The sequence below is a fragment of the Eubalaena glacialis genome, chromosome 4, assembly GCF_028564815.1.
Source record: "Eubalaena glacialis isolate mEubGla1 chromosome 4, mEubGla1.1.hap2.+ XY, whole genome shotgun sequence".
In the NCBI taxonomy this organism is placed as follows: Eukaryota; Metazoa; Chordata; class Mammalia; order Artiodactyla; family Balaenidae; genus Eubalaena; species Eubalaena glacialis.
This window is the reverse complement of record NC_083719.1, coordinates 33,903,045-33,918,249: the sequence shown is the minus strand read 5'-3', so window position 1 is coordinate 33,918,249 and position 15,205 is coordinate 33,903,045. Positions and strand designations below refer to the sequence as shown.

General features: G+C 38.6%; 1 protein-coding gene across 3 annotated transcripts in view; it reads left to right on the top strand.

The window, feature by feature from the left end:
• The first annotated feature begins 6 nt into the window (after positions 1-6).
• TTC33 (tetratricopeptide repeat domain 33) overlaps positions 7-15,205 on the top strand; it is a 32,388-nt gene continuing 17,189 nt past the window's right edge. The window contains exons 1-2 of one of the 3 annotated variants that reach the window (XM_061189215.1): positions 7-149; positions 2,799-3,020. In XM_061189215.1, coding sequence (XP_061045198.1) covers positions 2,800-3,020 — 221 coding nt within the window. In that variant the 5' untranslated portion in view covers positions 7-149; position 2,799. The other 2 variants (XM_061189216.1, XM_061189218.1) reach the window with 2 other exon arrangements.

Below are 15,205 nucleotides of genomic sequence, written 5' to 3'. Positions count from 1 at the left end.
GACTTCTGGGATTTGTGGTCCCGGGGAAAGGATTGCGGAAGAGAAAAGTGCTAAGAGTCGCCTCTTCCCTGCCAGCTTCTCTGGACTGTTCGCACGCCCCAGATCGGGCAACCCCCTATCTTGGGAGACCCTGCACCTACGGCAAGCAGGTAGGAGGTCGGGCGCGGTAATTTCCGTTTCCGGTGGGCAAAGGTCAAGCGGAATGTAAACACGGGACCCGGGGAGTGGTCATCAGGTAAGAGGGGCTACGGGTCTGTGGTGGAAGCTGCAGGAAGTTGAGGGAAGCGAGGCTGGTGGGTCTTGGGGTAACGGGAGACAGGAGCTTCAGAAGTCGGAGTTGAGGCCTACCGCGGGTGTGGCAGAGCCGGGACGCTAAGGTTGGTCTCTAGGGACCAGCAAGTCTGGGGATCGGGCCCTCCCTGGCGCCCGCGCCCGGGCCGGCTTCCGAGGCGGGCGGGTCGGCTTTGACCCGCCCTGAGCGGCGGGAGGAGCGGAAGCGAGCTGGCTTTGCCCCCAGCGTGGCAGGGGCCCGCGGCCGCGGGCGGGGCTGTGAACTCGCGGGTGAAGTCCTGGGCAGCCTTTATGAACTTCGCTCTTCTTTACTGTTGTGCAAAACGAGGGGAAATCGCTAATGCTGGTTTCTCTTTTGCGGTAACATTTTCGGGTAAATCGGTTCTTGAATTCCTCACCTCCGACTACATCCCTATACCCGGAAGGATGCTGTTTTGATTACCTGTTTGTGTTCATCAGGTTTCTCGTCTTGGGTGCTGCATTTTACGTCGCAGGGAGGAGAAGCATTCTCTAGCTTGTGGCAGGGTATAATGTCTGTATTATTAGAGTTCCCACACTTCTTGGTCCCTCACATTGCCAACTTGGAAACTTGAAGCCAGAAAACTTAATCATCCTCATCCTTGTCACCTTTAGGGACAGTCATAAATACAAGACTTCTTTCTTATCTTGACTTATTCTGTTATCTCGTGAGACCTTCCTAACGATCCATTCTCTCATGTTGTTCTCCTTCTGGGCCTCCGGACTTCTGTTCCTTAGTAACCACACTTATATTTTCAGCAATTTCTTGGTTCTTTCCCTAAGTTACTTGCAGTCATCCTCAAACAGAGGAAACTCATTCTCCTCTATTATAATGGGTCTGGGGAGAGAGTTTGGCGTTGCCCTGATTCCCTAGTATAGCTTATAATCCATTACTCCTACAGGCTTTTCTAGAAATCTCTGCTCCTGTGGAAAGCATGTGGTTTACCCGTATCAACCTGTACATTTCTTGATTGCTGTAATTTATTGGCACTTTGTCATATTCATTAAGAACTTAGGCACATGACCCACAATTTTCTTACCGCTCCAAAATCTGCCATTATCTTGGGCCTTTCCATGTTAGTGACTTCATAGCCAACCTCACTTTTTTTGTCTCCTTCATTCTAGTGGTTGCTTATACTTTACTTAAGCATGTGCATCAGTGATAAAGATCTTGATATCTGCTAGAACTTACTTGCTATTTCATTTCTCTCCCTCCCTTACTCCCACAATGCCCATTCTTTGATAGTTTTATGGAGACCTCTGGTTCATTGCTCTTCCTTATCTCGATAGTTGATCAGTCAGTTGATCATAATCTTCTTGGGGTTATAGGCTCCTTTAAGAATGGAATGAAAGCTTAGAGACTCTTGTGCAGATTGCACACAAGCATATAAAAATTTATATAGAATTCCAAGGGTTTCTCAGTATCTTTAAACCCATCCATGTAACTAGCAAAAGCTCTTGATCCCTCTGCAAATCCCTTCTCTAAATAAATATTTGTTCAGTTCTTCCAGGGTTTCCTTTAACTTTGTTCCGTCAGTTATGCTGTCTCGCTTAGCCCTTACATTTGTATATTATTGCAGGTTTACAAAGCAGTTTAACATTTCTTATCATTCTGATTAACCTTATAGTTCTGTGAATTAAGTCATTTCCCAAGTTTGAATCTTTCAGAAACTTTTTTTATGGAAAATTTCAAACTTATATGAAGGGAGAGAGGAAAGTACAAAGAATCCTATGTACTCATCACCTAACTTCATCGCTTATCAACTCAAAGCAATCTTTTTATCTATATCTCTCTTCTATTGCACTCCCCACTCCCGCTGATTACTTTGAAGCAATTCCTAGATATCGTGTAATTTCATGTAAAATATTTTAATATGTATTCCTAAAATTTTGTCAACATAATCACAATACTGTTATACCAAAAAAAAAAAGCAAGAACTTCTTAATATCATCAAATATGAAATCATTGTTCTGATTTTCCCTATTATTTCATAAAGGTTTCCTCCCCATTGGCTTGTTTGAACCTGTAGCTAAGCAAGCTCCACACATTATATTTGATTTGTGTGTTTCTTAAGTCTCACTTTTCTTTTTCTCTTGAAGAAACCTGGCAGTTCATTTCTTGAAGAAGCCAGTTTTTTCTTTAGTTTCTGTTTCTTGCTGTCTGCATCTCTGACATCTTATTTGGCATGCTCATCTGTATCCCATATTTCTTGTAAACTGGTAGAGGTTTGATCTGATTTAGCTTTAATTTTTGGCAGAAGTACTTCATCGATGCTGTGTCACTTCCATCAGGAGATACAATTGTGGACTTGTCTTTCTTTATGATGTTAGCAGCCTTCAGTGATTATTGCCTAGATCCACTATTTTAATTAGGGGGTCAAAAAATGGTGACAGTCTAATCCTATTATCCTTTCTTTACCTATTTGTTGGAATACTTCTATAAAAGGCCAAGTTCGAAATTTAAAGCTCTTTCCTTGTAATTTTTCCAGAATGGCTTCCTTTGGATGGAAAAGGAAGATTGGTGAGAAGGTCTCAAAGGTCACTTCCCAGCAGTTTGAAGCTGAAGCTGCTGATGAGAAGGATGCAGTTGAGAACGATGAAGGGAACTGGCTTCATGCCATTAAACGGAGGAAAGAAATTCTCCTTGAAAGCTGTGCTGAGAAAAGTAAACAGCTGAAGGACGAAGGAGCCACTTTGGCTGAAAATAAAAGGTATGTTTTTAGAGTTTTCTTTTCAAGAACAGTTTTGGTCTTTGGTAGGACAGAATACTCCTCAGATCATCCAGAGATCTACAGTCAGGCCTTTGTGCCTTTGACTGGTAATCTCCCTTGTGGTGCTGAAGAGTTTGAGAAATTAAAAGTAGTGCTGAACAAGAAGCACTTCTTAAAAATTCTTTTCTTTGTTCTTTATCTTTTTTCTTTTTTCTTTTCTATTGGTAAGGATGGTTATAAGATTCCTTATTTATCATTTTTGTCATAATTGAGTCAAAGTTGAGGAACCAGCATTTTCGTTTCTAGGCATGTTATTATTTTTGATTCTGGGAGTAATCTTATTAATGCATTTTAATATAAAACATAAAATAATGCTTAAGCTATAATATATTAGCACCTCAAATTGGGAGTGAAGGGTAGACAATAAATCAAGGACAACTAACAGCTTAATGGCCTAATGTTAGATTGTGAATTCTCATTTGCAGTGTTTTAGGCAAAGATTTTTCTCTTGTAGAACTTTGCAAGATTGGCCATTCTGTCTTAGTCAGAAGAAAACCAACTATAAATTTTCCACATTTATGAAATCATTTTCAGAATATCCATAAAACATCTTTAGAAATTCCTGTAAATGCCTGTTAAAAGTTCATTAACTTTGTTGTTTTTATCTTTTTCTCTAGACCACACTAGTGTGTAGAAGGGAAAAGCTATTCAGTTATTGCCATGGGATTCCCTCTGAATTTCCTGTGGTAGATGAGAGATAACAACTTTGTGTATAAACAAAATAACTCATTTTTTTTTTTCCTGCATGTCAAAACACTGAGTCATTTCACTGAAATCAGCTGGCTTGGATGCTTTATTTTGAATGGAGAACACTGTGAGATGATTAAGTTTTTTAGCTATTTAGCATTTGTTTTTGGAGTAATGTATACACAGCTTTAAAAGATAACAGAATTAAAGGAATCTGGTAGAAATGAGTCGTTCGGCTACTCTAAGCCAAAAATAAATAGAAATAATGGTTTAAAAATATCTAAGAGAATATTCAACTTGATTGAAAGTAATATAAGGAGTCTGTCGTCTTGTCCTTCAGATCTCTGCTCACATGTCCTCTTCTCAGCGAACCCCTCCCTGACTACCCAGCAACCCCATACTCCCTCTTCCTCCATTATATCAGCCTTTTTTATTGTTTCTTAAATATTTATTTATTTATTTGGCTGCATTGGGTCTTAGTTGCGGCTCGTGGGCTTCTCTAGTTGTGTCGCGTGGGCTTCTCTCTAGTTGTGGCGTGTGGGCTTAGTTGACCCGCGGCATGTGGGATCTTAGTTCCCTGACCAGAGATCGAACATGTGTCCCTTGCATTGGAAGGCAGATTCTTAACCACTGGACCACCAGGGAAGTCATGTTTTTGTTGTTGTTGTTGTTTTTTAAAGATTTTTAAACTTCTAGGACTTCCCTGGTGGTCCAATGGTTAAGACTCTGCTCTTCCACTGCAGGGGGTACTGGTTCGATCCCTGGTCAGGGAACTAAGATCGCACATGCCGTATGGTGTGGCCAAGAAAAAAAAAACGAATTTTAAACTTCTATTTTGTGATTAGGTGAAAGGAATACTAGTGAAATAAACCTTACAAATGAATGAAAAATAAAATTCTATACTCATGACTTACTTGTATGTTTCTAAATCTGTGTTTCAAAGGATATCATTAAGTTGATCTCACCTATGGTGACAGATCAGGAAGTTATTTAGTTGCTAGGGTGGCAGTTATTGGTTCAGGAACAGTATTAGACATTTATTGATGTACCAATTTCTATAAAATGAGTCAACTTTTAAGAAATGTGTAATGTCATCATTAAAATATAACATCAAATATCCATTCATCCATCAATCCTTCTTTAAAAAAAACATTCAAAGAGAGGTAAGATATATTATCAGACTTTAAGGAGCTCAGCCTTTGGTAAGATACACAGAATACAGATAATTATCAATACATTGCAGAGTAGTGTATGCAGTAAGACAGGTTAGTTCATACAGAATATTTTAGAATCACAGGGAATAGAGCCACCAGTTCTGTCTGGTATATCAAGGAAGTTCTGACAGATAAGTTCAATCTTCAGCGGGGTTTCAAAGAAGGAGTAGTATTTTGCCAAACCAGTAGTGGTGGGAAGCATTTCAAGAAAGTGGGAACAGAATATGGAAATGCAAAGAATTTTCCTAAACATGTAAAAGAAATTGTTTTACATGTTTAGGAAAATTCTACCAACTTGGTATTGCTGGAGCAAAGAAATACAAATAAGTTTGCAGTAAATACTGCTGAAGAAAAAAAACTAGACTGGTCTCTTTATATGCAACAGTAAGACCCTTTTCATTATATTCTATTGGCAATGGTGAAAAGTAATTTTATGACTTTAACAAAGTAATGAAAAACCACAGTCACATCAGCGTATTAAATTTTCTTATAGTATTTCTCCCTTTTTGAAGTTACCTTATACGCTTATTTAGTTGTTTATATTTAGTTGTCTTTCTTCTGTAGAAATGTAAGCTCCAGGAATGTAGGGACTTTGTCTAGACAGACTTTTGTCCTCTACCTTCAGCTCTTGGACCAATTTGTGGCACTTCCCAGGCCCTCAGTAAATATTTATTGAATATTTATAAGGCTGCTGTGTTTTGCTATGTTATGGCTAAATAGGTTTTTGTGGATTAACTACCATATATTGCATTGTACTATAGGAATATATATTTTAAACTCCAGATTAGAACACAGTATTCTGAGAACATATTTTATTTCATATCCCAACCACAAAGGACCTTTGGGAATAGAATTTTCCTATCTGTATGAGAATATGACACTTGAAAATTACTGTTCTTTTCTGAGTCTTATTCCTTTCCCTATAACCTATGATGGTAAGGATTAAGTAATAAAATATGGAACACCTTTGAACTTGGAATGAGTAATAATCCTTAGAATGGTAGAGAAGTAGGGATGCCCCTGGAGGAATTGCTAAAGAAGGAGAGAGGGAGGAGGGAGCACCTTCTATTTCCTGGGATACATCCTTTTGCCTCCTTGTGATTTTCTTCGTTTTTGCCCTCAAGATTCTCTTATTTAGTTTTATTTAGCACAGAGAGAGTTTTCTGAACGCATTGAATATGCATGATCCAAGTGTGTTAATGTCAGTCTTCCTCCAAAGGAGGCATAGTTCTTGAGCATCAGAGTCTCCTGTTGTCCAGTTTATTTCATTAGTAACAAACTATAACTGCTCTTAGAAAAATTTGGTTTGCAGTAGAATGGTTTTTAAATTCTGAAGTTCTACCTTGTAGTATTCATGATTCTTTGTAACAGAAGACTAGTTTACTTTTCTACGCAAGCCCTAAGTAATGTTGGTGCCTTATAGAGACAGCATAGTAAGTCTAGTGGTTACGAGTGTGGATTTTGAAGTTAGTTTAACTCCGTTCAGATCCTAGTTTTATCATTTCTATCTGTATAAACTTGGGGCACATTCTTAACCTTTCAAGGGTCAATTTCTAGTTTCCTTATATTAAAATGGTGACACTTATCTCATAGACTATTGGGGTATTAAGGAGCAAGTCCATGTAAAAGAGCTTAGCATGCCACCTAGCACCTAGTAAGCACTCAGTAAATATACTTTAGGTAATTTATTTTAAGATTTTATATGTGATTGGTATATTTCATGCAGTATTAAAGTTTTTTTTATAAGTTATTTTGTTCAAACAGCTTTTTCTTGAATTAATTCTAACTAGGATATATCTACTCAAGAATCACAGTGTGGGTCCCAGCTTTGATATGTTGGCTTTTAAGGTTTCAACCACTAGATGGTGATATTTGATTGTGTAGCTAAGTGGTTTCATTTTTTTCTTGTGAGTATTAGTGTGTATGTGTGTGAAGCTAGCATATAATTAGAATTTACCATGAACTTTGTTCCTTGTCTAGAAAAGCATACTTACCAGAGTGAACTTGAAGGTGACCTGGCTGTGTGAAACACAGTCTGTTGAGTGCCAACCTGAATATATTTAATTACTGTGATCTTGCCTCTTATTCTTTGGAAGAGAATAGATGCAGTCAGTGTAGAATGCCTTTATTTTCTCACCACCACATCTCCCAATCTGAGTGCGTTTGCATCCAAGCCATCTGCGTTCACTGTGTTGTAATGAAGTGCCCCGTCTTTTATCAAAGGCCCACCCCTCCACTTGTGCACTACACTTCATCTCTCTTGCCTTTTCAGGAATACTGTTCCTAAAACCCCCTTTCATTTTGATGTCATCTGTTGTCTTCTCTCTCTCTCTATTTTTACCCTATTTTTTTTTTTTTTAACTGAATTATAGTTGATGTACAATATTATATAAGTTACAGGTGTACAATATAGTGATTCACAAGTTTTGAAGGTTATACTCCATTTGTTATTATAAAATAATGGCTGTATTCCCTGTGTTGTATACATAATAGTTTGTACCTTCTATTCCCCTACCCCTTATTGCCCCTCCCCACCCCACCCCCCCCCCCCCGCTCCCTCTCACTGGTACACAAACATACCGTGATAGCATCCATTTAAAAACCTTCCCTTGACTCCACACACCCTACCATTTCTTTGCTCCCCCTTCACAACAGACTCCATTTCTTGATGAGTCATCCTCTCAGTCCATTCCAGTCAAGTTGCTGTCCCCACTAATCCACTGAAACCGCCCTTCTAAAGGTTGTTGGTGACCTCCATGGTCAAATCCAGTCATCACGTCTTGGTTCTCATTTAGTGTGCCTCTCGGTATTCAGCGCAGCTGAGCACTCCCTTCTCAAATATACTGCCCTCTAATCTGCAGCACCACACTCTTCGTGAGCTTCCTTCTGTCTCAGTGTCCACTGCTTGTTCGTCTTCTTTGCTTGCTGTTTTCTTTTGCTCATTTTCATTTTCTAAATATTGGTGGGCCACGGTATTTAGACAATACCTTTTTTCTTTTCCATATACGTTCTTGTCCTTCTTGAACCTATGTAGTCTCTTACTTTCAGTACCATCTCTATGCCAATCACTACAGCCTGCAGTGCTGTCCTCCCACCTCAATTCCAAACTCTCTGTCTCCCATGCTTGCTTTATACCCACTTGGATGTCTAATTAGTATCTCAAAGTTAACATGTACCGAGCAGAACTCTTGAATTTTCTCCCCAACATCTGGTCCTTTCCAGTCTTGCCCATGTCAGTAATACAAGGTGCCACCATTTACCCAATTACTGAAGCCCAAAAGCCAGGAGTTATCTCTGCTGGTTTATGTGCCATTCCAGAGCTAATCAGCCCCACTCACCTCCAAAACCCTGCCCTTGAGACAGCTCATGGTATTCTTTTTTTTTATGTTTTTTTAAAATTGAAGTGTAGTTGATTTACAATATTGTGTTAGTTTCAGGAATACAGCAAAGTTATTCAGTTTATATATATATATATTTTTTCATATTATTTTTCATTATAGGTTCTTACAAATATTCTTATTACCATAAAGTCCTGGCAGCTGCTGCTGTCAGCACAGACCAGAGAGCCCCTATGTACGGTGCTAACTGATAATGAAAGACCATCACACCTTGACACTGGCCAGGTTGGACCTATAGGTGCTTTAGAGGGACTGGGTCACACACCCAGAAGTGTGAGTGGGTTAAAGACTTGTGGGGCTGACTTTGATCTAGGGGAGACAGGATATGGGAGGGAGGCTGCAGATAAATTCTTTTTCCTCCTTTCCCCACTGGACTGTTTCCAATACAAAGAGGTTTCATACTGTCTCTGAAGAAGTTCTACAAGATTAACAATCATCTGTGTTTGTTTTGAAGCTCTTGTCAGCTTAACATATGCCTTATATTTATTCTCCCTCCGTCCTGCCTCACTTTTCTTTCTTTTTTTTTCCCCCTTACTCTTGCTTCCCTTGGATCCTACTCCCAACACAGCGTTAGCCTATAAGCTTAGGCCTCAGGCTTTATTTCCCAGGTAACCCAAGCTAAGATATCATCCTGGATTCCTTTCTTTTCTTCACTCCTCATATCCAATCCAAGTTGAGATGATTTTACTTTTTAATATATTGTAAATCACTTTTATCCTCCCTTCTGTTTTCATGGCTGTCATCCTAGTCTAATCTGCTGTCAGCTCTTACCTAGATTACTCTGGTAGTCTCCTAACTTACAGGCCTCCCTGCGCTCATTCTTGTACCCCTACAGTTCATTCTCCTCCCCTGGGCCTGACTGATCTTTTCAAAATGTAAAGCAATTCATGTCTCTGTGTTGCATGGAAACTTTATGGATTCATCACTCATACAGTGAAATCCACACTCACAACTATGGACTACTAGTTTCATGATCCTGGCTTTGGACTACCTCTCTGACCTCGAAATCCCCTTCCTCCTTCTTCTATAGCCATGCGCGTTTTCTTTTCTTGCCTCAAAAAATGGGGTGTTTGATCCTGCCTTGGGCTCTTCCTTTGTCTGGAATGAACTTCTCCAGATTTTCCATTGGCTGGCTGCTTTTTGTCATTCAGCTCTCAGCTCAGATGCCTTCCCGGAGAGACCTTTTCTGACCATGCATTCACCCCCATCACATCCGTCCATGTGTTTTTCATCATGGCACTTAACCATGTTTTAACTTACGTTTGTTGTCTTTCTGTGCGTTCTTCACACACATATACAGTCTAGAATGTAAGCTCTAGAAGAGTAGTAGGGTCCTTTTAAATCTTATTGAATGCTGCACCCTCAGTACCTAGAATACTACCTGACCCAGAGTAGTATTCTGCTCTGGTGCTCAATAAACATTTATTAAATAAATAAGCTGGTAACTATATAGCTCATTAAACTTGATGCTACAGTAAATTACAAATATAATTGGGAGCAAAGTAGCTAAACACTTGGATATTTCTATCTGGTAATAAGCGTGCTGACTTATTTGGCTTGATCACCAGCTGTTCTTTTTTTTTTTTAATTTATTAAAAAAAATTTTTTTAACATCTTTATTGGAGTATAATTGCTTTCCAATGGTGTGTTAGTTTCTGCATTACACCAAAGTGAATCAGCTATACATATACATATATCCCCATATCTCCTCCCTCTTGCTTCTCCCTCCAACCATCCCTATCCCACCCCTCTAGGTGGTCACAAAGTCAGCTCGGTGCTTTGTGACCAGCTGTTCTTTACCTCAGTGTAGGGTATTATCTCACCCCACCCTTGGGCAGTCCCTGGAACTATTCACTCTGCTTCCTTCTTTGTGCTAGTTCGGTTGCATACTGTTAAGGTTGTCTTTAAACTGGCTGAATCAGACTTTGGTCACTTATTAACCAGAGTGACTTTAAACCAAGTTTTTATCTTTTAATGTTTCCTATCCAGCAGCTGCAGTAGGGCTGTGCCTGTTCGGTCTGTTCCAAACCAAAGTTGAATTAAGAGATATGCTGTGGAGCTTATGAGAGACCATTGATTTATTAGGTGCCAAGTTTCCTGTGATCCAGAAGTGGAGGAACTAGATGGTGCCACCTTTTATTTGTAGGTCAGGAGAAGTAAATCAAAGAGGAAATGAGAAATGAGGGAGGGCAGGGAATTCACCAAGCCCACAGTAGTGAAGTAAATGCCCACCAGTTCTTGCTTCTCTTTAGCCAGTGGAAAGCAGCTCGCTTGTTCCTTTAAACCTTTGTATGCCTTGGTGAACAAAGCACGTTTCATTTGGCAGTGCCTCTGCTAACAGCAGTGGCTATGTTTTCAAAACCAAAGCAGTGCAACGGGAAGAGGACATTTTTCTTTTTGCCTCAAATCTGTGTATTTGCACAGATTTGCACATGTGTGTGTTTGTATGTGTGGGCATGTTTGCATGCCTGCCTAATGAAAAGAGAAAACAGAACTAGGGATGGTCAGTGTCATCTTGAACTTCTTAGTTTATTTTGTACTTTGGGACAACTTAAACTTAGGTGCATAAGCAGCTTTGTGGCAGTGGGTGGGATGAGCCGGCCTGATTCTTAGGAATAATGCTCTTGGCATTTTGGGCAGGACAGTGTCTTGTTGTGCAGGATTGCCTTTTGCCTTGCAGGATGTTAACATCCCTGAACCCCTGCCACTAGTGCCTCCAAGTCTTAGTGACAACCAAAAAGTCCTCTATAAATTGCCATACATGCCCTCCATGGGGTGATAACTGCCCCTGCTTGAGTTAGGCAGAAAATAGGACGGAAAGAAAAAAGGACATTTGACAAATGTGGCAGTTTAACAGTGGTTGGCCCAAGTAGAGTAGGTGTTGGCAAACCTTAGTCTATTTTTATAAATAAAGTTTTACTGGGACACAAACATGTACTTTGGTTTGTGTATTGTCTGTGGCTGGTTTTGTGCTACAACAGAATTGAGTAGTTGTGTCAGAGACAATATGGCCCACAAAGCCTAAAATATTCATTGTATGGACCATTACTACGCTGACCTTGGCTTTAGGCCCTTCCTCAAAAGCCACAAAGATGCCTGAAACCTCAGACATCCCAGGGTCTTAAGGTACCTATAATTCTAACCTCTTGATTCTTTCTACCCATATTTCTATTCCCCTAGTCTTGGGAATTTCTTGTAATTTCTGTACATGGAATGGTGAGTTGAAACAAAGTAAGAATTAAGGTGTTTGCTACTTTCGTCTTAGGGTAGAATTTGTTTTTACGTCTTTCCATCTTTTTTTTTTTTTTTATGTATTGTAAGCATGCTAGCTTCTGTCCTCTTTTCATGTCTTCCATGCTTCTCTCTGCTGCTTTCCAAGATTTCTCTTGGAGAAGGTAGGACAAATGAGATAGGTAGAATCTGTGATATTAGCACCTTCTGTGTGCCTGGTCATGTTCTGGGTGTTGTAGAGAATACAAGCAAACCCACCCTTTGGTCCCTGAACTCATTAGTAAAGAGAAGATAGAAATACATGGAAGAATTAGAGAAAAATTAAACGAAAACAATATTGGGGTAGTTAGAGAAAGCATTGGTCATGTAGTTATAAGAGCTAGCTTCAAATCCTGGTTTGTGTAGGCTTAGTACCATGTGCCTTTGGAGTAGTCCTGTAGTTGCTCTCTACTTTTGTTTCTTCCATCAGTAAAATGAAAACAAGTAATGCCAATCTTATAGGACTTTTTGTGAGCACTAAGTGAATTAACTTTTTACAAAAATAATTGTATGTTAAGTAATTGTATGGAAACTGCTTTGTAAAACATAAATTACTTTAGAAATATAAGTGTGACTGTGTGGTCAGTTAAGTGGTACTCATGGTCTTCATGAGAAAAGGGGATTTTCACTTGGTCTTAGAGGAGAGAGAGCCTTTGTCTAGGTGAGGAGGGGGAGGAACAGGAACCTAAATGTGCACATGTTTGTACACTGAGGAACCCACACGAACAAAGCAGTGATATGTAGGTAGAGACGGGGCAAAGACACAGCTAAGTGAAGCAGAGGTGTGGTGGGGAGAAAAAAGACTGGACAGATAGGCTAAGACTGGGAGACATAGACTTGCTACTGTTAAATCCTGTGGAATTTACTACTATGCTATTAGTTAGAAAATTATGAGTATAAAGATTATTATGAAGCAACAATTTAATTTTCCAGAGAAAGAAGGTAGAACATAACATACTTCCAAAGTTTTTCATGTTGTGTCTATAATAACATTTGGAAATATTATTTAGAGACAAGTTTATAATCACCTGTAATATGCCTAAGAAGTACAAACACGTTTTTTTAGGTGACACAGTTAATGCTTTTAGAGGTAATACCATTAATACTTAGTGGATAATAGCACCAGGGAACTAAATTTCTTTAATGTTGTATATACATTTTGTTAAAAACATTATAGGTGATAGCTATGAATAATAAAAAATAGGTATTGAATTATAGTAAGCATTGTTGAGTGTCATATACTTTTTTTTCTCCATTATCTATTACGTATGAAACCTTTTCTAATGTTTTTCTGAGGTATACCCTACATGGTCATGTAGATTTTGTACTTTAGCAAGTTGCTGGATTTAATTGCTAATCCTTTATTTAGGATTTTTACATTTATCTTATGGACTAAAAATTCTTCAGTGATCACTAGGATTAATTCTCATTTCTCAAATAATGTATCTTTCTTAGGACAAAAGTGTACTTTATTTTTATTGCTAGATTCTCCAGATATGCTGAAATGCATTAGGACTCTTAAGACTACATTTCTAATTGTGGAATTTAAAATTTTGGATTAGGCAGTGGCTGCTATTTTCCAGTCAGGGCCCCTCCCATATTGTCCCAGTTCGTCCTGTGTTAGCTGATACAGCTGCATATACTTTGGTGAGCAAAATACCTATTGCACTGTCTACATAGAGCTTTTAGTTTAATAAGCACAGAGATAAATATAAAGTTTCAAATAGTTTTACAGAGATAAATAACAGGGTACCATGAGCCAGAGTGATTTAGATAAGGGGTCACAGAAGGCTTCTCCAAGGAAGCAAGAAGACAAATGATTGAGTTCATCCAGGCGAAGGGAGTTCTACTTATTGTTTTGCCTTTATTGTGATTTTATCATATTTATCATTAAAATAAGGGAACTACTGATTTATTTGTAAATGTTTTTATTTAATCCAAATTATACTAGAATTAATTTCTGGTGAATTTTATTTTGTGACATGTATGTGTATGCTAAATGAATGAGTAATATAGGTGGTAAAATATTTCAAATGATTTTTGTATCTAAAGTAAAAATTGGGATATTAAAATGATGACTTTTTAGAAATTTTTCAGAAAATTCTCATTGCCTAGTGTAGCAAGGAGTAGAACAGGGTAATTGCTTTCAATACAGTAACAACTAAGAAACGTCCTGTACTAGTTAGACGTTGGCATTGTTGTTTCAGTTTGCTTTGGAAAATGACCTTTATTCAGTGTGTGTGCACTTCCATGTAATTTCAGAGGACCTTCCTACTGTTTCCAGAGTGAATTTGTCTGCTGTAAATTGTTTGTTCTTGTCTATAATAAATTAGAAACTTTTAAAGACATGTTTGTTCTTTTGTGTAAGTAAATTGTTTAAATTATTAGTGAGAGTAGACTTTATGACTTAACCTAATCCTGTGTCCACATAATTTCATTAATTGATAGTGACTAAAATTCAGAGCAGTTTAGTATTTATTTTTAAAATATATTTATATCGTGTGTCTTGCTCTTGCCTCGTAAAACATACTGGGACTCCAGTCTGAGCACCATCTCAATACTTCTTCCTGTTTTAGATCCCCTTTCCTTCAATATGACTGTCTTGAGAGAATATGCAATTAGGCAGTATATTTTTTTCTTTCATTGTTTTTGCTTCTTTTTTTCTTCCTTTCTGAGCCTATCTGAAGTTGCGAGAAGTTAAGTTCCTTACGGTGAATGCTCATTGTATGGAACTGCACATTATTTTCTCCTTGCTTTCTTCAGAATGTTATTCTAAATTCTAGACAGAAAAAGTAATTTATGGAGGGTTTTTTTGTGTGTGTGTGGTTTAATTCAGGGAATTGACCTTTGTCTAAAACTTGGAACCTGATCTACCTACATTGGAAATCGCACGATTTTCAGTCAAATCTCAACATCGTTATAATTTCTCTATGAAAGCTCCCACAAAATCAAGGAAGCAAACTAAACTTTAATTTCAAATATTATATACTGAACTTCCAATAACAAAATCTAAACTAAGCCAGAAAAGTTATTTCTATCATTAAACATTTTGGGGAAACAATGATTATAAATATTAGAAAACAATATAAAATAAGGTGAAAACTTTAATATTCTTTTTTAAAATTTTTTTAAAGATTTATTCATTATTTATTAATTAATTTATTTATTTTTGGCTGTGTCGGGTCTTAGTTGCAGCACGCGGGATCTTCGTTGAGGCATGCAGCATCTTTCGTTGCGGTGCGGGGGCTCCTCATCGTGGTGCTCTGGCTTCTCTCTAGTTGTGGTGTGTGGGCTCCAGGGTGCCTGGGCTCTGTAATTGTGGCACGCAGGTTCCAGGGCGCGTGGGCTCTGTAGTTTGCAGCGTGCGGGCTCTAATTGAGGGGCGCGAGCTCAGTAGTTGTGGCACGCAGGCTTAGTTGCCCCGCAGCATGTGGAATCCTAGTTCCCTGACCAGGGGTCGAACCTGCGTCCCCTGCATTATAAGACGGATTCTTTACCACTGGACCACTAGGGAAGTCCCCTTTAACGTTCTTGATGATATAGTTTTTAGTAAGGA